At 38.7% G+C, this 23,187-nt stretch overlaps 2 protein-coding genes across 7 annotated transcripts; both read left to right on the top strand.

Moving 5' to 3' along the window:
• Window positions 1–1,399: 1,399 nt before the first annotated feature.
• Window positions 1,400–14,993, top strand: LOC127352373 (anoctamin-9). 6 transcript variants are annotated; one of them, XM_051380690.1, is made up of 25 exons: window positions 1,400–1,521; window positions 2,584–2,797; window positions 4,374–4,448; window positions 4,898–5,017; window positions 5,139–5,275; window positions 6,041–6,090; window positions 6,189–6,247; window positions 6,929–7,008; window positions 7,910–8,044; window positions 8,123–8,216; window positions 8,299–8,359; window positions 9,566–9,648; window positions 9,792–9,896; window positions 10,071–10,235; window positions 10,328–10,364; window positions 11,808–11,919; window positions 12,075–12,132; window positions 12,390–12,487; window positions 12,582–12,778; window positions 12,869–13,021; window positions 13,149–13,296; window positions 13,387–13,509; window positions 13,898–13,991; window positions 14,191–14,303; window positions 14,424–14,993. In XM_051380690.1, the coding sequence occupies exons 2-25, from the start codon at window positions 2,711–2,713 to the stop codon at window positions 14,437–14,439; spliced, it is 2,400 nt and encodes a 799-aa protein (XP_051236650.1). In that variant the 5' UTR covers window positions 1,400–1,521; window positions 2,584–2,710; the 3' UTR covers window positions 14,440–14,993. The 6 variants fall into 6 exon arrangements, with proteins under 6 accessions (XP_051236650.1, XP_051236648.1, XP_051236653.1 ...); XM_051380688.1 differs by having other exon boundaries at window positions 4,895–5,017; XM_051380693.1 differs by lacking the exon at window positions 2,584–2,797 and adding an exon at window positions 3,543–3,685 and having other exon boundaries at window positions 1,451–1,521; window positions 4,895–5,017.
• A 792-nt stretch (window positions 14,994–15,785) lies between these two features.
• On the top strand, window positions 15,786–22,956 carry sigirr (single immunoglobulin and toll-interleukin 1 receptor (TIR) domain). The gene is made up of 10 exons (XM_051380711.1): window positions 15,786–16,046; window positions 17,161–17,418; window positions 17,686–17,893; window positions 18,005–18,132; window positions 19,207–19,347; window positions 19,442–19,585; window positions 19,800–19,902; window positions 20,095–20,245; window positions 20,772–20,949; window positions 22,173–22,956. The coding sequence occupies exons 1-10, from the start codon at window positions 15,980–15,982 to the stop codon at window positions 22,343–22,345; spliced, it is 1,551 nt and encodes a 516-aa protein (XP_051236671.1). The 5' UTR covers window positions 15,786–15,979; the 3' UTR covers window positions 22,346–22,956.
• Window positions 22,957–23,187: the final 231 nt, after the last annotated feature.

Here is a 23,187-nt window from a genome sequence, read left to right as displayed (position 1 = left end):
TGTCAAAAGACCTGGTAAAATAGAAAGATAGAGGCTCAAATCTAAGAGCCATTTCAGGGACCCGGACTGTGGACTCTAGTGAACCCTTCACCAGTCACTCAGTCAGATGTTTAGTTTACAGTGTTTGTTTTGTTTAAGGCCGTATGGTGTTTGTGTTCTCTTCCCAGTCGTTCACACGTCTGTATATCTGTTTCCTCTATAACAGGGAGTTCAGGAAAGGGTCTATCAGCAGCTTCCCTGCTCCTCCCAGTCACCTCTCTACTCTGTACTTCTACGTCGGTCAAATTTAGTAGCAGTGGCCCCCCTCTGTCGCCTTTCAAGTGGTTTACACGGTCCTGTACTGGTGTAATTATGTCATCCTCCTCTGTGGGGTGTGCCCGGGAACAGAAATACAGCCGCTTATTTACCCGACCGCTTTTTCCTCAGCCTCTCCTCCTTGACATGTGGGTGTTCTTGGGTGTGCACTGCCCTCCAAGGTTTCCAAGACTTATAGTAAAAAATTATCTTTAATAACAAGGCACGGATGCCCACCCGTTTGACATGTTAGTTTTCTTTACTGACTGTCAAAGAGAAAGGGTGGGAGACCGAAATAGGTCCACAGGACTGTGCAATGGGAACACATGTAAGATATATTTATATATTTGAAAAAATGAACTAGGCAGAGGAGAAAGTCTCATACTAGGTGTCAATATAATTTAACCTCCTGCAACCCTGCCTCCTCATCTGGGGACAAAGTTTTATAGTAAATAAAGTCCTGTTGTCCTCATATGAGGTGAAAGGTATACTAATTGTTCAAAGACAATGCTTGGTATTTATGTTTATTAATCCCAAATAGCTTGGAGAAATGAAAAATGCACACCAAAGAAAAGCTCAAGTATTAGGAGGTTTAAACAGATACTAATGTATAAAATATGCAGCCACATTAAAGTAACAGTCCTGTATTTCAGATTTCATCAGTAAAATATGCTTAAAATAGGTTATTAAAAGTCAAAGTACTCATTATGTAGAATAAACCTTTATTTCTATTAGCCTACTTTAATATTTTTACATACTGGTGGGTAGTTTAATCTGTCACACTGCATCATATTCATTACATATACATTTAGAATGTAATATAATAGTTTAATACTATAATAGCCTATATTATAAAAGCAACTATAGCTCAGATAAAGTAGTGGAGTAAAAAGGTACAATATTTCCTTTTCTTTGTCAAATGTAGTCTACAAAATGGGAACTCTTTAGTAAAGTACAAGTAGCCTCCCTTCAAAAGCTTTAACAGTAAACCTGTAATGATTCTCAACATTACAGTGGATAAACGTCTTCTACCTTTCATTATTTGATCTGTATTATTGTTTTATGACATTTGCTTCAGTATTTCCTGTAAATGTGGATTGTGGAAGTGAAACTGCTGAAACAGTTCAACTTAAAGCTAAAGTAACGCTGAGTGATCTTGAGGAATAAATGAGCATTTGTTGGCTATAGGCTATTCGATAAAGTTTCCACCACTGAACATCTAATAAGGTGAGTTAATGTTCAACATGTAGGCCTATCAGATAGACTACATGTATTCATTTATCTTGTGGTAAGTTAGTTGCAGTTATTTGTTAAAACTAATGGTAGCTTAATGCCTCCAAAGAACAAACTACTGATCAACCCGATATTTATGATGAATCTAGGTTTTAATATTGACAATAAACCGTCTTTATTTTCTTTATTTTCATGTTAGGTTGTTAACTCAAGACTTAACATCCTATTCTACTGTGAATAATAATGAACCTGTTCAGCCTTTTCCATTAAGGACCTCGAAATGCTATAAAATTGTAATTTCATGACTCAAAGTGGTAAAGTGTTGATGTATTATTTCTTTAAAAAAACAAAACAAACAACAAATGTCACAGTCAGTGCTGACTGATGTGTGTAGGATGACTCAGTCACAGCCAAGTCAGTATCAGTGATTAACAGGCTGTTAAAGCCAATGCGTCTGCTTCCATCTAGCGGTGGGTGTGTGTTATTATGCATCAGTGAGGAGGAGGCAACAGAAAATATAAGCCAGTCCACGACGCTGAAGTTGGCTTCCGATTCGCCAGCCTCCGATTCGGCACTTAAGGGGAAAGTTAAGGGGAAATTAACTTATTGTGCAGGGCGACTGTTTGTCCACTGATTGTCTGTTTTTTGTGACACTTCTTGATGTGAAAACGTTTTAGACATTTTAGGTAAGACACCAGCTTTGCCTGACACCTACGATTGTATCTGTGAAACTTTTATTTTATTTGTGAAAATGCTAAAGGGGAGATTTCACTCAAATCTCGATTCGATTGCTCAATTGGGAAACATCCTATAAAAGTCATGATTTGCAATTACCTTTCCTCCATCTGGCCATGGTCCACTTTTGCCACAGCTTCCGTCACCATCAGTTTGCAGACCTCTTCCATAGCCTTTATTGTTGCCTGTGTAAGAATCACTTTTGCTATTAGTGCTATTATTTATCATTTGAACAATACAATTACAGTAATTATCACAATTATGAATACCTGATTGATAAAAATTGTTTGTTGGCTTTACTAACATCTGCCATCATTTCAGACCCTGTTCTTGTTCTCCCTGCCACCAGTTGTCCTCTTTGTGTTCCTCCCTTTCCTCATCACCTGACCAACTACCTACAGACATGATACTGACCCTACCCGATTGTCCATAGTTTAAAAATATTAAGATGACGACCCACGACCTGGAACCTGCAAAGGAAAGCAGAGAAGCAGAAAACAAAGAGGCACCTAGACGCAACGTTACAAAAACAGAGGTGAGGCCATAAAAACTTAAAAGAACGAAAATTGCTGACTTTTTTACTGACTCTGTGCCTTTTCAACAACTTCACCGTGTAAAAAGATTTGAGAGGTCTAGGTACAGTGGTTTTGGATCTGGACCTTGTCCAAAGTGGTCTATGTGCTGAAAAAAGTGTGAAATGAGTCTTTATTGCATTTTCACAAATAGAATAAAGGTTTCACAAATCAGAGACTGTGTTTTTATGAATCTTCAGGATCTGTACATCAATCCAGTCCAGATGGAAAAGCTGATGTCTTACCTAAAATGTCTAAAACGTTTTCACATCAAGAAGTATCACCAAAAAAACAGACAATCAGTGGACAAACAGTCGCACTGCACAATAAGTTAATTTCCCCTTAACTTTCCCCTTAAGTGCCGAATCGGAGGCTGGCGAATCGGAAGCCAACTTCAGCGTCGTCATTCATTCCACTGCACCTGACAAGCACCACCGACATAGTCTTTATCTGTCTGCAGATACTGACACACACAGTAGAGGCTGTTTGTTTGTTTTTTTATGTTTTGATAACCACATCGCTGCACTGATTCAACTGAACAAAAAAAAAAAAAGTGGAGGCTACAAATACTAATGCTGTGACACCAGCAACAGGTAGAGTCGCTTTTTTTTACATTCCTGAGCACCTAATACAACAACACGTTTGTTCCTGGAGGAAGTACGGAAGTTGCCTACTGCCTGCTCATGAGTCCTCATGTCATTTTTATAGTCGGGCTGATCGGTGAGCGAGGCACAGGCAGTGGGCACACAGGCATTCATTGACTGTGACTGAGGCTTTTATTTATTTTTTTAAATCCGGTAAGTCGCATCTGCATTCAACTCCTCCTCATCATGCCCGGCCACAAGAGACAGGTAGGTGACCTTATTCATACATACTAACACAGAAATTGTATCGATACATAATGGAGCTGATCTGAGGCCAGCTACTTCAAGCTTCTGTTATGTTGCCATATAGGCCTGCTGTTGTCTGTAACATGAATGCCAACCCTGCAGACTCCCAACAGAAACTCAGTCCAGTGCTGTAGCAGACCCACCCTTACACTGCATGATAATGCTTTAATCTGAATTAGGGTTGAATGGGATATATGTATTGCCCTTGGTATCATCTCACTTGTATTTCCAAGAATGCCACACCTTCACTGTTTTGCTCTGCATGTAATGTGTGTAGACTGCTCTGTGAGTGAATAGCATGGATTGGTATGAGCACATCTACATGCAATGCTGTTCAATCAGGTTATATTAACACTCCTGACTGACAGTTCATCTCCACAGGTTTCTGTCAGCTCAGAGGTATTCACTGGCACACTCCCCCCACGTCACAGTTAAACAGGATTCTTTTGTAGATAATGACGTTTCTTTTGATTTTCACAAGCTTGTTATTACATATCAGTGGAATGATGAAAGCAGATTATCCTCTTATAGTATAATCATTATCTATTACTCTCGCTTATATCTCTATAAAAACTCACTCGTGATGTGTAAATTTAATTGTGTGTATGACTTCTTGACTGACATCATTTGTCAATATTTTCTTGTTTAGCCCAGCATTGAATTATTGGAATTAATGGGAGTGGTGAGAGAGAATGGCAATGAACAGACACCACTTCCTCCTGTGGTAAGAATTTAATGGGTCCATTTTAACAAAATGCTAACATAGTGGTTGACCGATTTGTTGGTTTTTCACTGGCCGATATTTAGAGAGCAAGACTGCTGATGGCCGATATATAATGTCGATATTAAAGCAAAGAAGAAAAATCATGTATAATTTTATTCTGTTATATTGGAAATCCATGCATATGTTGCAGGATGCATAAGAGTTATAGTACAGGGCCAAAACTCACAAACCGTAAAAAAAAAAAAACATCGTTCCACAGCAACCACACTGACAAGGCTGCCTGCTTTTGTCTATTGGCCTTGTGAGCTCAGACATCGGCCGATGGTGATAATCTCAAAATGCCAAATAATCGGTCTATCACCATGCTAACTGGTCAGTTTAAATCACAGATTAAGATTGGTCCATATAATGTCTGAAAGTCTGATTTAGTCATTTTTGACACACAGCAGACTCCACTATCGTACGACTACATCCTGGTTGCCAAAACTATTGAAAACCAGGAGAGAGAGGCTTTCAAGAAGCAAACAGAATACATTGAAGAACTGAAAAAAAAGAACATAAAAGTCACAGTAAGTGTGGACCTAAATAAAGAATGTCTTTACTCTTTCTTTTCTTAAATAGTCTTGAATGAACTTGTGTTGCAAAGGTCCTGATTCACTCATTTATCTCATCTTTATATACTTCTACTAGAAAATCATTGATGATGATCTCGTCTTCTATGGGATTCAAGCCCCCAAAGAAATATTTGAGAAGTACAGGTATCTCCTCAAGGTGTCCGACGCTTGTAACTGGAGCTCGGATCAGAACGTTGTACCGCTCAGCACAAGGTAAAACATGATGCCGTAGCTATTTTTGACAAGGTCCAGTGTGTATCAATTAGGAGGATCTATTGGCAGAAATGGAATATAATATTCACAGGTATGTTTCCATTAGTGTATGATCACCATGAATATAGGAATTGTTGTGTTTTTGTTACCTTAGAATGAGCGGTTTTTATCAGCAGGTCGCTTGGTGGAGTCCGACTTGTTTCTAAAGTATGGACAAACCAAACACTGGCTGTAGATTAGGCCTTTCATGTTCTTTGTGAGTTTCGTGGCCACTGTACTTTCTCCTACACATTTCACAACCCGTTCTCATTCCCATATCGTGAGCAGTGTTCAGTTGGTTGCAATCTGGAACATCACAGCTAGAGGCCACTAAATCCTACACACTGGACCTTAAAATAATTATTGATGCTATTTGTAAGATCTCATGTGAACAATCTCCAAAGCCTGCACAGTTAGACAGTACAATTATATTTTTCTATGTAATATGGAGATGAAATCCTACTCTGTGTGTTTGTTTGTTTGTTTGGCTCGTGGTGGGAACTGTTAGCTCTCTGTAAATAATGTTATAATAATAATGGCGCTATACAAATAAAATTGAACTGAATTGAATTGTATTAATGTGATATCCTAATGATCACTAAGAACAGTTGTTCTTCTCTAAAAGGCACATTTTCAGAGGCTCCATAAATATTTGATTGAATAATTAAAGCGTGAAAGCTTTTGCTGCAAGTTCAGCTTTATGAGTAAAATGTGTCCTCGTTTCAGGATAAGGATCGTCCACTTCATTTTGAATCACACTCCAATCCGTTCAGGAGGTGAGAAAGAGTTCATGTATTTACAATACTAATCCTGCTCAGGTAACCGGACACTTAATCTTTCGTGTTATTCTACTCACCTGTTGTTCTTCCCATAGAGAGTTTGCGGGATCTTATGAAGATGAAGGTTTTTGAGGCAAAGTTCTGCTTGCATGAGGTAAAAAATTCTAACACACAGTATAACCCTGTCTTTGTCCTAATTGTGTTACTACCAGGACTTTAAACACTTAATTGAAAGACTGTGTAAATAGAGAAAGGAAACATTATCCACACATTATCATGCTTAAGATAGTGACACTAATATCTCTCTTCACAAGGTGGCCACAGTCTTTCCCCTTTTTTTTTAGAGCTTCTTAAATTATGAAGTGAAACATGGCAGTGCCCTTACAAAACAATGCACTGATGCCAAAGAAGTATTTGTTCGCAGAGACGCTATGCAAGTCACATTAACGTAGTGAGTCATTCGATGCTGGCAGTAAGTGGGCATGTGTGTGAGCATACATCGATGCATATGTGCACATATCATTTTGTGCATATGTGTTCTTCTGTTTACCTAATAACACCGTGGGAGTTTGTTTCCACAAAATTGAATGTCAATGAAATTCAAATGTAAATACATCTCCAATTTAGACAGCATTAATGTTGGATGTTTATTTAATAGTGTACTGTAGGCTTTATATGCTTTTAAAATCAGTTAAAATGGCCAGTAATTTATATTTTTACATTATAAGCTTCTGTTTTCAGTTGGACTGTGTGCTGTGTTAACCAATATGTAGGAAGCTCTTCTTCACGTAGCTGATTTTCCTTTGATTTTTTTTTTTTGTGCTTCTGCTTTCAGAAAAAGAAACAGAAAGAGCTGAAGAAGAGCTGGGCACGATGGACAGCCTGTCTCCAAGGGCAACCCATAACTGCTGTCAGGTTTGGACTCCAACACAACAGCCTATTCATTACTCTGCTCTTTACAGTTGCAGTTATCACAGCATTATTGTTTTCCATGTCATCCTACTGTGAAAAGGTTCAAGTATTAGCAAAACAACATCAATCAAGTCACGCCCCCACCACGATGCAGCCATTGTGTGGAGTCATTATTTAAAATGATGGTTGTTTTTCTTCCTTTGGTCACCTGTCAATAATAACTTTAAATAAACAACCAATCACTCCAGATAAATGAAGGGTTTGAATTCATTAATTCAGACAACAATAACAAAGCAATGTTCTCTTTAGCAAACAGATCCTGACTACATAAAATAATATGGTTGTTGATGGAATAAAATAAACACATATAATAAAGTAAATAGAATATAAAACACAACATGATGTACAATAATTACTGCTGGTACAGATTAGAGTCTTTATCTTTAGATTCACTTGAATCCAAACTGCAGCACACAATGCAAACATGAATTATGTTTCCAAGATTCTTGTGAATTCCTGTTAGCAGTGAAATAACATTTCAGCTCCCACGTTAAGCCTATCAGCAAACAATAGTAACAAGATCATCACACTTTGTTTTGTCAAAATCAGCCGAGTACTTGTTGTTTTTTAGATATCAGGAGGCTCAAACACATATAAGTCAATATTCTACTTATATAATATACATTTAGCAAATGATGCTTTAGTACACATACAATGCTTTAACACATCGCTTAAACTGCATGTGTTGTACATCATGTGTACAATATATTATAAACATAGACATATTGTATGTCTATATATTATATAGTAATCAATATGAAATTGGTTGATTTGATATATATATACTCCCTTTGTGTGTGTGTGTGTGTGTGTGTGTGTGTGTGTGTGTGTGTTCTAATGGCAGGAACTACTTTGGGGAGAAGGTGGCCTTGTATTACCTGTGGTTGGGCTGGTACACATATCTGCTCATCCCACCCGCTCTCATTGGGGTCATAGTCTTCCTTTATGGCCTTGCCTTCTTCAACAGCTCACCCCTCATGTAAGTTTCTCCACAACTTCACACTATCTGTGTCATAACTGAGCATTCACACTGCAATAAATGCTTATTGTGTTGTAGAAAGGAGGTTTGTGAGGCTGACACCGTCATGTGTCCACTTTGCGACAATAAGTGCAAAGTGTGGCAGCTCTCCGACACCTGCACATATGCCAAGGTACATCAGTGCTTTTACAGTAGACAGCTTATTGTTTGCTTATTGTCTGTTTGTGCTCACAGCTGGTCTCGTCTGCCTACAGGTGAGCCTGCTGTTCGATAATAACGGCACAGTGCTCTTTGCCATGTTCATGGCAGTGTGGGGTGAGTTTTTTTGCAGCTATTGGACATAACTATTCTTGTGTTGATAGAAATAATTATTTATTTATTTAACATTCATATCCCTGTTTAATATAGATTAGTGTGATTTATCACAGTCATACTACCTGCATATGCATTTATGCTTCACAGCCATTAAAGCCCTTGCAACAAGCACATTTAATAAAAAAATAATTGAAAACCAGGGTGACTCTTCTCCAGTGCTGTTGTTTTTTCATCCAAATGTTTTTGGCTATACAGGACAACGACAAAGAAGTCTTTTATCAGATTTATTTTATCCAACTGGATGTTTTTTTATATTCGCTGAGACATGCACTGCCAAGGAGATGCCACATCACTGAGAGAACCTACTCGTCCTGGCCATCTGGCCACGGGGGTGGTCAAGCAGTTATCTATAAGAACATATAAACGTTATTTTACTGCCTTATTCAGCTTTTCTGCTTTTAATACCTCCGTGTTTTTGTAGATTTTTACATGTTTACAGTCCATCATCAGACCGTTTCTCATATCAAATGCATACTAAAAAAATAGGGATTCACTCAAGATGATTATTACTGTTTACTTTATTAGCACATCAGAGGGAAGAGTACATTTAACATGAACAGCCACTGCAGTCAGAGAAAGAAGTGATTACGTGTGTATATGGGAAGTAAGCTTGTGAGGGGGGGTGATATAAAGGAAGAAGAAGAAGAGTGCATCAAGGAGAGGAAAGTGGAACACTGATAATGTTAAATGAAAGTCCCCCTACAGCACAGGTTAAAAATACCCTATAATTTTGCATTCACCATTTGAAAACAAGTCAACAATGGCTGGAGCTCAGATTTACCATCAAAGTAGCACTTTACCACAGAAGAAGAGATCATTTTCTGAGTTTGCTGCCAAATGTTTTTTTTTTTCTAATTTCTGTTTTTAACTAAAGCCTTTTATGATCTAAGCCTAGTACAAACTATATCCAAAGTTGCCTTACTCCCCAAGACTTCAATACTTCCCCCATCTGTGTAAAGGTGTGTCTAAGTAGTTTCACCACAATAGTTTTTGGTGGTGGGCCCTGTGCCAGTATGCCATAACTGAAAGCAAATATGTGTGGTTATTAAAAGTTATTAAAAGCACAATGGATGTGTGTTTCCAAAACTTGTTCAGTCCTCATGTTGTTGTTCCAGTAGACTTTATGAACTCATATAATCTTCACAGCAACACTGTTTTTGGAGTTCTGGAAGAGGCATCGGGCTTCCTTTGTGTGCGAATGGAAAGTGTCTGACTGGTGTGAGGAGGAGGTTTGATCAGTTTCATACAATTTTTAAAATTATAATTATCATTATTATTATTATTATTATTATTATTATAATTTCAGTAATGTGTACCAGGTCAGTGTTCATTGGAATGTGTGTGGGTTTTTTTCTATTGTGTTGAACTGTAGGAAGAACTGATCCTGGAGATTGTGAACAATGCCAACTGTGAACCAAAACAATACAAGCACTCCTATCTGCGCAGCACTCTGGTTTTAATCTGTGTCACAGCTATGGTGAGTGTCATTTTTATACTGTTCACATATAGTATTTAAATGACTAAAGCTGGTAATGTTAATGTTTAGGCATGTACACTAGTTAAAATAAGAATTAAGTGCTGCAAAAAAGATGTAGTTAATGGAGGCCTTCACAAGATTGTTACACAAACAAGTGTTTTTGTGTTTCCACAGATATTGGTGATCATTGGCCTGACACATGCCTTGGTGGTGTTCAGGGTGATTGCAGCTGTGCTCTTGGCCCAGGGATCATGGGAGTTCCTGAGCGACCACTCCAACAGTGGGGCAATGATGCTGGGAGCCGTCCTCCATTATCTCATCATCACTGTCATGACACGGGTATGCAGGTTTTTAAATTTCCATCTTTGTTTCTTTTTAGTAATAATAATAATATAGTAATATCCTCTGTGACTCTGTCTTTGTTTTTGCAGATCAACAGGATTGTAGCCATGAAGCTCTGTGAAATAGGTAAGTTTACTGTGCCTATACCTGTATGTAATCCTATTTATGCCACTATGATGCTGGTATACTAATATCCCGCTCCTCCTTCCAGCAGAAATAAATGGTAGCTTTAACACATCCTCCTTTTAAGATTGAATGCAATGCGCTTCAGGATTAGAAACAGGTTTGTAGTTGTTGGTGTGATGGTCAGTGAAAACAGGCAAACAAATCCAAATACTGGTGGAAGCAGGAACGCAAGTGATAACAGATAACAGACAGGTAACCAGCAGCAGGAAGGTGTCAGTGCTCTTGTCTTTTAACTCATGTTAAAAACAATAGCAGGGGGAAACCCAAAAACTTCAAGGTGCTGTACGGTGTAGTTAAAAGCAAGACAACTCCAAGATAAAACAACACAACTCAAAGTTAAAAAACATAATAAAACTGAGATAGATCTATATAAAAGTAAGACCAAAAAGACGATAAAAGAATAAAATAAAATAAAATATTAAAAATAATATAATAATAATAACATCAAGTGATAAAATAATGAATCAAGATAACATATACAGAGCAGCGGTGTCTTTATTATATGAAGGCCTGTTAATGAACAAACAACAGTTTAGTGGCCTCAGGGTGGACATTGGAACTGGGCCACAATATACACTGAATGGGGTAATGAGGGGAAGTTTTAAAGCAATGTGACAATTTAGCTGATATCCAGAGGAGGGAAACTCACTGAAGGCAGCTATAGGGAAAGTGAAGTCTGAACTTGAGCATGGCCATGTCATGTAGAGCAGATTCCCAACCTGGGGGTTAGAACTAATGGGGGAACATTTTTGCTCTTTTAATGTAAAGAAATCTGGAATGTTTTAGCGCCATGGGCCTCTAAAAAACAACCCAAATAAAACAATCTGAAAAGGGAACATTGCGCTTTGGACTACACATAATGCTGCAACAAGTGACGAGTCTATGAGTAGAATTTTCTTAAATTTAAAGGGTCACAAACCAAAAAGCATGTGACCCAATGATGAGCCCCTTTACATTCAGTTTGTTGGAGGTGCTGCATGGTATACTTTTGCCTTGGACTTATTTGTGACCTTTTTTCAGCACAGACATTAGACTTGTCATAGCAGAAGAAGCAGAAGGTGTAATTAATAACCATTAATGAGGTTATTGATTACACCTGTGCTTTTCCTGCCATCCTGTTGTTGTGTTGTGCGGCGAGCCAATCGTGCTCAGCTGTAATGTGTTTCTAAAAACTGCCTGTGAAAAATAAACAATAACTTTATAGATGAACTCTCACACACTTGTTATACTTTAACAATGTGCGCATCAATATGCAATTGTTCAGATAAATTAAATGTAAATAGAGATAGTAATATAAAAGATATAAAACTTGTGTGAAATTGTGCCATCCATGGACCAGATAGTGAACTACATGAACACTGACATGAAGTCTGTTTTTTCCAGAGAAAACCAGATCGTTTGCCACCACAGAGAAGAGTTTCACAGTCAAGATGTTCACCTTCCAGTTCTTCACTTATTTCTCGTCCCTCTTCTACGTAGCCTTTTTTCTTGGCAGGTATGAACTACTATGAACTAGTAAACTCTTGTGCTTATTAACACAATTTCAACCACCAAGGAGCTTAAATGAATGTCCAAATGAAAGGAACTCATCATCCTTACTTATTAATGTACAGTGTCCTAATGTGACTGTTTTTGTAACATATATGACAGGATAAATGGCCATCCTGGCGGTTATGTCCGAATTGCAGGGAAGTGGAGGCTGGAGGAGGTGAGTATTTATCGGTCAGCCGATATTGGCCTTTTGCAGATTATCATCATATTAGTGATAATCTGCAATAGGCCAATAGGCCTGCAATACACCAGGGGAAAAAAAACAGTTTTCATATTGGCACATATCGACAGTGACATCAATGCCGATACGAAAACTGTTTTTTTTGGGCATACAGTGCAAAAAGACTTGATGTTTAACTGTTTATTTGAAAATTGTGTCTGATTGCTCCAAACGTTTCACTCTCTCCTGTGCAGTGTCATCCTAGCGGGTGTCTCACAGACCTGTTCATCCAAATGGCGATCATAATGGTACTCAAGCAAACCATCAGCAATGTCTTTGAGTTCACAGGCCCGTATGTATAAATCAGATTTTCAATTATATACTGATCATGTGCACCGTATAATCCACTTTACTTACGGCGGGTCTCTGCTTCTTATTTGCATCAGCTGGTTCTGCAGGTGGGTGAAGAGAAGACGGACCCAGAAGCTACAGAGGAAATGCGCCCACTGCTATCTGAAAGACGAATCCGAGGCCAGACATGGAGCTGAACTGTGTGACAACTGCAAGCTTCGAGACTGGCTCAGCAACTACCGTCTCAACGATGTCGACTCCTTTAGCCTGTTCAATGAGTTTCTGGAGATGGGTATGAACTGAATGCTGTTAAAACAAAAAGACGCTACACAAATACTGAACTGCATTTGACAAATACTGTTCTTCTTTGCTCTCTCGTTAGTGATCCAGTTCAGCTTTACCACCATATTTGTGGCAGCATTTCCTCTTGCCCCTCTGCTAGCCCTCATTAATAATGTCATTGAGATACGCTTGGACGCCATTAAAATGGTCACTCTGGAGCGCAGACTGGTTCCCAAGAAAACCAACGATATCGGTGAGGGTCACATTTGAACAAAGAATTAAGATGTCAACTCTTTCTCGGCAGTGAAATGTTGTTTGCCTGTTAATAATATCACACTATAAGTCAGATTATCCTCACATCAGTGTTTCCTTTTATTCAGGTGTGTGGATAGACGTACTGGAGGCTATTGGTGTCTTAGCCGTCATTGCAAATGGGCTGGTCATTGGCGTCTCCTCAGACTTCATCCCTCGATTGGTGTACCGCTACCGCTACGGCCCATGTGCCAACGGCACAGCAGCAGATATTGAGTGAGAATATGCATTCTTCTAGAAAATATGTACAGTCTGTCATGTTGTGTGCAACACTCACTCTTAAAAAAAAATCTTCTATTTTTCAAGCTGCATGGTTGGCTACGTCAACAACTCTCTCTCCATTGCACGAATGAGTGATGAGAACATATTCAATGAGTTCTCACCCAAACAGATGGTCACTCCGAGTGGCTTGAATGTCTCTTACTGCAGGTTTGTTCTCTTTTAATCTTATTTATTTGTCTTCTACAGCTGAAGAGTTATTTAACTGGTATGACTCTGACATTTAGGTTAGGAGAAACCAAAGTCAAAACATATCATTTGAGTCGAAAGTACCTCATACTGTTCACCACTAGTTAATAACTGTTCAGCATTTTGCACTACACTAAGATGTTCTGTTATTATTCTGGTAGTATTGCACTGTTACCACTCCTGTAAGGACCGTGTAACCTCAGGCAAAGTGAGATATAAATAACTTACAGTAGTTCAGTAAGATTCTTCTAAAAAAAATGGCTGCAGCTGGTAACCACAAACATCCACTGTGTTTATATTTAAAAGACAACTGAGGTTGATAACATCTCTTTTCTGTTTCTCTTCACAGCTATAAAGACTACAGGAGCAACGAGGACTACAGTTTAACCCCACAGTTCTGGCTAATTCTAGCTGTGCGCTTTGCATTTGTCATCCTGTTTGAGGTTAGTCTTAACCATGAAACAAACAAGAAACCTAACCTACTAAACACATTTTCTTATATTGATTTCTTGAACTATCACATATACATTTACAGTACAGTCAACTTGGCTGTAACAGAACCTGGAAGTGTTTAGTGAAACCATATTTTCACAGATTAAAAAAGGGAGATTACATTCCTAACATTTTCCTCTCCGCTTGCAGCACGTTGTTGTCATATGCAAGTTTGTTGCAGCCTGGTTTGTACCGAGTGCTCCCATGCAGGTCAAGAATGACAGACTCTTTGATAAACTCAACAGACTAAAAGAGGAACTCAGGTGAGTCTCAAATAATATGCGATTAGACTGGCGTGGCGGCCCGGAAAAATACAATTTTGCTCAACAGTTTTCTTAATACAGACGCTGCAACTAACCAATCCTTGCTTTTATTTCTTACAGTTCATTCAATGTGTGACAGCATTCAGACACTTTAATGTTACACTTTTCCCTGAGGACACAAACCCAGTGTTGTGCATTGAAGTGTCCAGACTATCAGTGTTGAGTCACCTTCAAAGCCATTAATAATCATCTCTCGGAAGAGTTCAGACGGAGGGCTCTCACTCTTTTTTATTGTTTGCAGTCAAATGTTCAGTGCTGGATTCTCATCGTTGAAATGGACTTTGAAGACGGACTAATTTTTCTAGGACACAACAAGTGTACAGTAACTGATTTTACTGACCACGTCTTTCATGAGATTATTCTTATTCTATTTTAAGAATGCACTGATAGCTTACTGTTGGATCTCTATATTTGTGAGATGTATGTGAGTGTTTATATTGAAAGCCTAAGCATAATTTATACTGCTACTGCACATACAGTACTGATTGTGTGTTACAATGTTGCCTTATATTGCGATGAATGTCATTACTGCAGACCGAATCTGATGGTGTCCTTTGTAAATCAGGCACAAGAATGTTTTGCATTATAATATTTTATATTACTGAATAAAAGAGGAAACTTTTGGCCTCATGTAATGCCTTTTAAATGAATGTTTAGTCATTTAAAATGTGTGTCATAGTGCTGGTGTCATGTGCCTTTTTTGTCTAAACTACAGTAGAGGTTTTTTATGCTATTTTGCAACTATTTTCAAGCCAACTGATGTAATATAATGGCTAAAAATTTTAGGAAAACATGATCCCGTAGAGCCTACATCCTATTTTCTATCTAATTATTGTCTTTATCATTCTGAAACCAGAACACAACAAACGTTGAAGCTGACTAATTTTCTCTCTTGCCACCTAAAAAGAGGCGAAACATGTCTGATGTTATTTTTAAGAAACAACATATGAAGGGTAGGAATTTGGTGTAAACAGCATGACTAATCTTGAAACCTGTTATTGTTAAACTATGCTGGAGTTCACAGTATTGTGAATCCATATGCAATAACACTGTAATAGATGGTGATAAGGCTGAGAACTTTTGCTTTTGAGGAGAATAAGAATTAACATTCAAATTAAAACAGTGCACTGTTGACACAAAGTTTAAGTTAATTTTTAGTCCCACATGGTGTACTTTTAGGCTTTATTCTATTATTTCTTAGTCTCAATATCTTACATTTAAATGTGTTTATGCACCAATGATGTATTTACCAAACTCAAAAGCAGCTTATTAATCATGTATAAAGTATTGTATAAAGTATCAGATTATATTAGGTGTGTTTCGGTCCGTTTACCTGTCTCTCCAGTTTCTTTCAGTTTCACTGTAACGCAGGTGAAAGCCGGTGCAACCGTCACGTGACCCCGTCCAGCCAATAGCTGCCGGTTTCAGGTCTGTCCAGGTGCAGGTGATCAGCACGACGCCGTCGTCTGCGTAGTCACCTCTACGGCCGCTGCTCAACGTAACTAAACTGTAATAAAGTAGCACGTTGTCTTATAGATGGTGATGTGGCGTCATAAAACAGAGTAAACTCGGTTCATTTCTCACCTGAGGAAGGAGGAAGAGGAAGACTGCGGCTCATGGCTGTGATTTTAGTCGCTTTCATATTGGCGTGCCTTGAATGGGACAAGACTTTCCTCGCTACCGGTAAGGATGTACAATTTTATTTACTTTAATTTACTCACGGTATAGGTTTACACTTTATTGTGAACTGCAGTTTTAAAAAGCATTAAATGTGTTAACGTTAGATAGTTGTAGGAATCGCTTTGTTTTGTTATTATTCTTTTTAAATATTTGTCCAGTATTAACTGTTACTATAGTACTAGTATATACTCTCACAGTCAGACTTACGGGATGCTGGATGGGTAAATACAGGTCAATGCACATCCGGTCAATGTGTACAGGGTCACAGTATCTGTCTCACAGTCACATGATGTTGCCTGGCAACGTGAGGACCAGAGCCGGACTTCGGACCCGGATGTGTGTGAAACGTTTAAAAACTAAATAAATAAATAAATAAATAAATAAAACAAAGTGAAGCGGAAGAGGAACCAGAGAGGGCAGTTGTGCGGGTTATGTGTAGTTTTGGTCATAGTCACGATGAGCGCATGCGCGGAATATCTTGAAGAGCAGGTCCAGTTTCAATAGTGTTGTTCTCATAAGTTATATTGTTTGAGTATTTTAAGTCTGTCCTGACAGAGTGGCAGTGATATTAGATTAAATAGGCCCCTTTACATTGAATATATGTCCTCAAACAGAAAAGAAGAGTCAGTGTTTTGTTTTTTATCTCAGAAAAACACCACTTTGCTCAGTCTGCCAGGGTGAAGGAGTTCACCTTCGTTTGTGCACCATTAGACACTTACTCTTTATCAAAAGATATACTGTTTGCATCCACAGACCGTATGCAAAGTGTTTTTTTTTTTCTGAAGGAAGCAAAGCCACTCCTACTGCGAGGTATTTGCGTGCTGAAAGTATTCGATCAAACACCATAACATAGAGCTGCACCAATCCAGCACTCAGGATTGGTATACTGCCCTTACTGTGGCTTGGCTATGACATGATACCATGTTAAATACAGTTTCTTAAGTCATGGCAAGTTGTGACTCACTTTTTAGTGCCACAGAAATCCCTGGCCTCATATGTTGTAGGATCAATGACCCTGACTGGAGGGATCAGAATCAATTTTGGGACAGAAAAAGTTGTATTGTTGAATCTATAATGTAAAGGAGACTGTGTGAACTCCCTCTGTTTCTATTTGTAGCTCAGACTTGTGTGGATGAGAGCAGGTTTAAAGAGCAGGTGCTCTATGTGGGGCAACAGGGGCCTCCCTATCAGCTGAACTGCCCTCTGGAGCCCCAGCTCACGCTCACCTGGCAGAAGGACTGTCAGCAGCTCCTCACACAGGAAGGGAAAGCCTACGTGGAGTTTGCCAGCCTCAGCTCGGAAGACCAAGGGAATTACACCTGTATGCAACAGGGCAACAGCACAGCCTCATTCACTGTGCGTCTCATAGTTAAAGGTACGTATTATTTCCATGTGTAAGTGTAATGAAGTCATCTCATCACCTGATACTGTAATTGTGTGGCTTTCGCAACACGCTGTTATTTGTCCCTGCAGTAGAGTTTGTGGAGGTCGCAGGGCCTAGTTGAACCGATACACCTGCAAGGAGGCATTTGGTTTCAGAGTGCCTTCCAGCAGCAGGCGGTGCTTGGCAGTGCACATGAAGGCCTCTATTGTCTGGAGCTCCTGCAGTGAACACAGATAACACTGGTATGTCTTTACACAGAGTCCCAGTGCTCCAAAGCCCCAGACTTTAAACCTGATGGAGGCCTGACCAGACTCTGGAGCAATGTAGGATCTACTGAGATACTGAACTGCACTGCTCTCCTCCTCTGGGACCCAGGAGAGGAGCACTGTGACACCACGCTGCAGTGGAGTAAAGATGGCCAACCGCTCACCAATCACACACTTTACATGCAGAATATCTCCTCATGGTGATTTGAAGCTTTTAAAACACCAGTTTTCCAGCATTAATAATGTACTTGCTTCCAAAAAAAGGTATCTGAGAGTGGAAGTAAGATCAAGTTTTCTGTCCTACTTTTCAGGTCTCCTGTTGCCGGCCAGCTGATGGTAAACAGTCTGCTGGTGATCACCCTCAGGGAGCTGGATGATTTTGGGCTTTACAGCTGCACAGTGAGGAACATTTCCTCTGACTTCAGCCTTCACAATTCAAGTAAGTACATGCTAGAGTCATTTACCAGTGTCTGTATCAGCGAGTACTTGGTGTACCGATCTAATACCACATAATTTATTAGCTACGAAATAGGACCCTGCTATTTTCCAGCAGGGTCCCATTTGCCATTTCCCCCCCCAGAATAGTGAAATTATGACCCACCCTACTCTGACTGTGACAAAGGGTTTAACCAGAGTCAGGCTAAACCCCCTTAAAAATTATTTTATACTGTATGTATGTACATTTTTAAGGCACATTGTATTGGATCGGTACTCGGTATCGGTTGATACACAAAGTTCAGTTATAAGAATCTCTATCGGGAAGGAAAAATGGAATCAGAACATCTCTACTAAATACAAATACCTACTATGATGGATCTCTTACATGCTGTCGTGCATCTTGTGTTACAAAGATTATCCAGCCAAAAAGGAAAAAGACACACGAAAACAGCGAAAGGCAAGACTCGATAATATGAAAGTACATTGTAGACAAGATCAGTGGACATCAAAACTATCATGAGGAAGTCAGCCAGCTCCACTGATGATCTAGAGATTTGATACATTTTGTTTTATATTACATACAGCAACTTAACTAGTGATGGACGGAATGTTTATGCCACACACTCAGATACGTCCAGTTGGTATAATTTTACAGTCTCTCAAGCATATAATATGTCAGCACCAGACAAACAACATGAACTAAATTCTGATTATCCATGAATTAACTGTTGTTCAATTTTCTATTCTCTTAATTTTTCTTTAAATGAAGTAAATTAATCCATATTCCATACTTTGTGGTTGTCAATTCAAATTAAAGTATTGGTTGATTATTTTAAGCTTATTTTTAAGGCTGAGCAATTATAATACATCTTATCGAAAGTGTCCTGACGTACAAATCTTGTTCTCGGAACATATATATATATTTTACATATTTTTTTAAAAATAAAATGTAATTACAAAATGATCATTCCCACCAATCGTGAATCATATCCCAATATCTGTTGAAATAATTGCAATATGTTTTGTTTTTTTCGTATCATGCAGCCCTATTTATTTTAAAATATCGTTTGCTCAGGCGGCCCCAGCCACACAGGTGCTGTTATTGCCGCCATTGTCCTCCTCCTCTTCCTGACTGTGGCTGCTGTTGTGTACTCCAGGTGTCACCTAAACATCAAACTCTGGTACAGGAACTCCTACGGAGACTATGAGCTCAATGGTGAGACATCTGTTAATGTGACATATGGATGCTATACTCCTTTATAAGACTGCAGTATTAACACACTGGTTTGTTTGTGTCTTCATGTCTTCAGATGGCAAATTATATGATGCCTATATCTCCTATGTGAACAATGACCATGACAGGAAGTTTGTCAACTTTATTCTCAAACCTCATCTGGAGAATAAAAATGCATACAAGGTGCACCTCAATGACAACGATATTCTACCTGGTTCAGGTAAGCTTTATATAGTTAAAAGGGTGTGTCAGTGTGGAATATATGCAATCCATTGTTTATGCAGTTTTTGTTGGTTTTAATCTTCACATTCCAGGATTTTTTTTGATTCTGCTGTTATAATCCAATCCCAATACCTGTTAATTTGGGCTATGATTCAGCCAATTTGAAATTTGCCCATTTTTTAACAATGAACAACAATATCATGTGTCTCCAGAACCTTCTGCAGAGCTGCTAATGAACATGAGTCGCTCTCGGCGTCTGATTGTGGTGCTCTCTTACGCGTACCTTGAGCAGGACTGGTGCTCCAATAACTTCAGGTCAGAATCACACAGATGAATTTAATGTAAAAACAAACAGCACTATTCAAACAGCTCTTTGTGTATTATATAAAACAGTGTAAAATGAATGTGGCATCATTAAAATGTACCACTTGAGGTCAGTGTTGCTGCCAAATACTGCAGTGTCTACAGTATGTGGTATCATGACGTACTGTGGCTTTATGTTTTCAGACAGGGTCTTCTGCACTTGTTGGAGTTATGTCAGCGTCCCATTCTCATAATGTTGGAGGGTCAGTCCAAACGCATGAGGCCTGAGATCAAGCAGCTGCTCAGTGAGCACCTGCACCGCCTCACCATACTCACCTGGAGGCACAACTCTGTGGTAAGATCAGCAAATATATCTATCTAATATATATATATATATATATATATAAAGATATATATATAAAGCAAAAGCAATGATATGAGTAATTAAAATAAAAGCAAAAAATGTTTAAATAACACGATTATGTGTATGTTAAATTGGATGTCAGCCAACATACAAGAAAATATAATTATGTGAATACATATTTGAATATATACATGAAAATAATAAACTCAATAAATTAAATTGTAAGTATTTTTCTAAAATATAAAATATTCATGGTTAAATCAACAATTAGAGTTTAAGTTCATATTATTATTATTTTTTAAAGCATTTAACACAGAGCTGACTGAGGGATTTAAGGCAAAGGGATTATATATTGCCAAAGTCAATTTTTAATGCAGTGGAATTGAATACATATACATTAGAATGAGAAATACAGTTTATACTATATATTACGATACATGCAAGTAAAGTTTCTTTAGTTTAGAAACTACAGTTGAGTTTGACTAATGGCGTGCTGTAATGTGTTTGCTGTTCACAGACTCCCTCCTCAGTCTTCTGGAAGGAGTTGTCCTTAGCGATGCCTCGCAGAGTTTTCTTCCACAGTGAGTCTGCAGGCGACCCCCAGACTGTGCTACAAGATGACAAGGACCCCATGCTGACCCTCGACCCCGACTACCTGGACTGCCGCTCAGACACTGACCCTGCTGGAGATCTGGGTAAGAACAACAGCCACTGGTCTACAAAAGTAATTATGTTGGGTTCACTCCTCACATAAAGATACATATGCAAATAACTGCATACCTGACAAATGCCATTCAATGTTTTTTGCACATGCAAAGGAAAAAAATGTATAAGAAGCTGCACAAATGACAATGCAAGGTGATTGTATTTCTCTGACCTAGAAATGTAAAGGCTTGTCAACCGTTTGGCCTTTCTTGTACTTCTGTCACATCAGAAGTAGAATATAAAATTATAGCCTATATACAAGTCTCAACCTGATAGAGACTCATTTCTCTTTCTCAACACACAGTGTGCAGTTCAAACGTATTGTACTTGACCTAGTTTAAAACTAGTTTGAGTCAATAAACAAAGAGACTCAAGTGCAGTTAATTTTTAACTTCAGTGTTTGTGATGTTTCGTATGAGCCATATTAAGCAGACATGAGAGACCAATGCTTTCATGTTAAATGAATAGCTCAGCATTTGCTAGCTTGTTGAGAGTTAGATGAATAGATCAGTATTACTCTTATATCCCTCACTTAAATATGAAGTTATAGCTGGTTAGTCTAACTTAGCACAAAGACTGCAAACAAGGAGACGGCTAGCCGGGCTCTGTCCAAAGATAACTAAATCTGCCCAGCAGCACCTCTAAAGCCCAATAACAATGTTAACATCTTGTTTGTTTAATCAGTTGGGAAAATGAAGTGTATAGACCACAGACAACATTTCAAAAAGTCACTCTGCTGGTCCAATAAATAAACCTCATCCCAAGTAAAACCACATCCTGACAGTTTTACAGTTGTTGTGAGGGGTGAGGGTCAGAGCAGCTGGTAGACGGATTTCGTTATCTTTAGACAGAGCCAGGCTAGCCCCCCCCCCCGTTTCCAGTCTTTATGCTAAGCTAAGCCAAACAGCTAGCTCCATAATGAACGGACAGATATGAGAGTGATATTGATCTTCTCAAAGCAAATTACAAACTACTCCTTTAATGAGTTCAACTCATCTTGTCACTGAAGTAAAGTAGAAGTATTTCACCCTTGAGTGTTTCTTCCTCTGGGGGCAAAAAGCATGAATGACCAAAACCAGAATTTAACTGAAATGAATTTACATTAAAAAAAATCACGATACAGCTCAAACAGTAAACACTACAGTAGTGAAAAATCTAATGCATTTGCTTTGATTTTGCATATATTTTCCATCTCTTTCTCTTTCTGTTGCAGGGCTTCGCCTCCCTGTGCACAAGGCTTTGGCCTGTAAAGCTCCCGTCCTCCCCGTTGCTCCCATCACTGTGGCTGAGCCCAAGCCCTCAGACATCGACGTGTCGGACCTGGGATCACGCAACTACGGAGCGCGCTCTGACTTCTACTGCCTGGTCACTGAGGAGGACCTTTGATCCACACTCCCTCACTTCGGTTAAATGCCTATATGGAGATCCTCATTAGCTTTGATTTATATTTATCCATGTCAATATGGTAAATATGTTTCTTTTCTGTGGAGTGTGATGTTAAAATCAAAGTGTTACCTCTTTCTGTTTCCACTTAACCAAAGACCTATTTTTTATTGTTGTGTAAAATATTTTATTATATATTGTACAAGAAATGATCTGAAATATTTTGTCAATCAGGGAAAGGAGTAGCTTACTGTATATACTGTATAGAGTTTTTTATTGATTGTCATTTCACAGCCAAGATCTCCAATTAAGTCCCCAGCAGAGGGCAGAGTAATGTCAGAAAAGATTAAGGAATTCTGCTTTTTAAGCATTTTGGACTTACTTGACAGCTGACAGTAAAAGGGGGGTTGAGAAAGACAGAGAAGATACATGTGACAGAGTCCTATAGTCAGATTTGAAGCCAGAACACTGATATCTGTTTGCACACTAGTCAGCTGAAGCAGGATGACTCATGACTTAAGTACTCATAGGCATTTCTGTACAGTTTTTTTGTGTGTGATGTAAACCGACTGATAACAACAGGGCTGTCATGCTAATAAAGCAATTTAACCAAATACCTCTGTCTCTCTGGACTGTAGAGGCTGATATCTCTGTCCTCATTGAGTAATGATTACCTGTGGTGAAATAAGAGACTAAATAAGGGTGCAGCAGGGAAGGTCTGGTATTGTTCTTGTCTGAGCAGGAGCAAATATGTAAATAGGGCGTGGTCCACATTTCACCGTGTTACTGTCAGTCTGTTACAGCTTTACCAAACTCTGCAGGACACACACGAGAAACAAAATGAC

The sequence above is a fragment of the Dicentrarchus labrax genome, unplaced genomic scaffold (assembly GCF_905237075.1).
Source record: "Dicentrarchus labrax unplaced genomic scaffold, dlabrax2021, whole genome shotgun sequence".
In the NCBI taxonomy this organism is placed as follows: domain Eukaryota; kingdom Metazoa; phylum Chordata; class Actinopteri; family Moronidae; genus Dicentrarchus; species Dicentrarchus labrax.
This window is presented reverse-complemented; position numbering and strand designations above follow the sequence as displayed.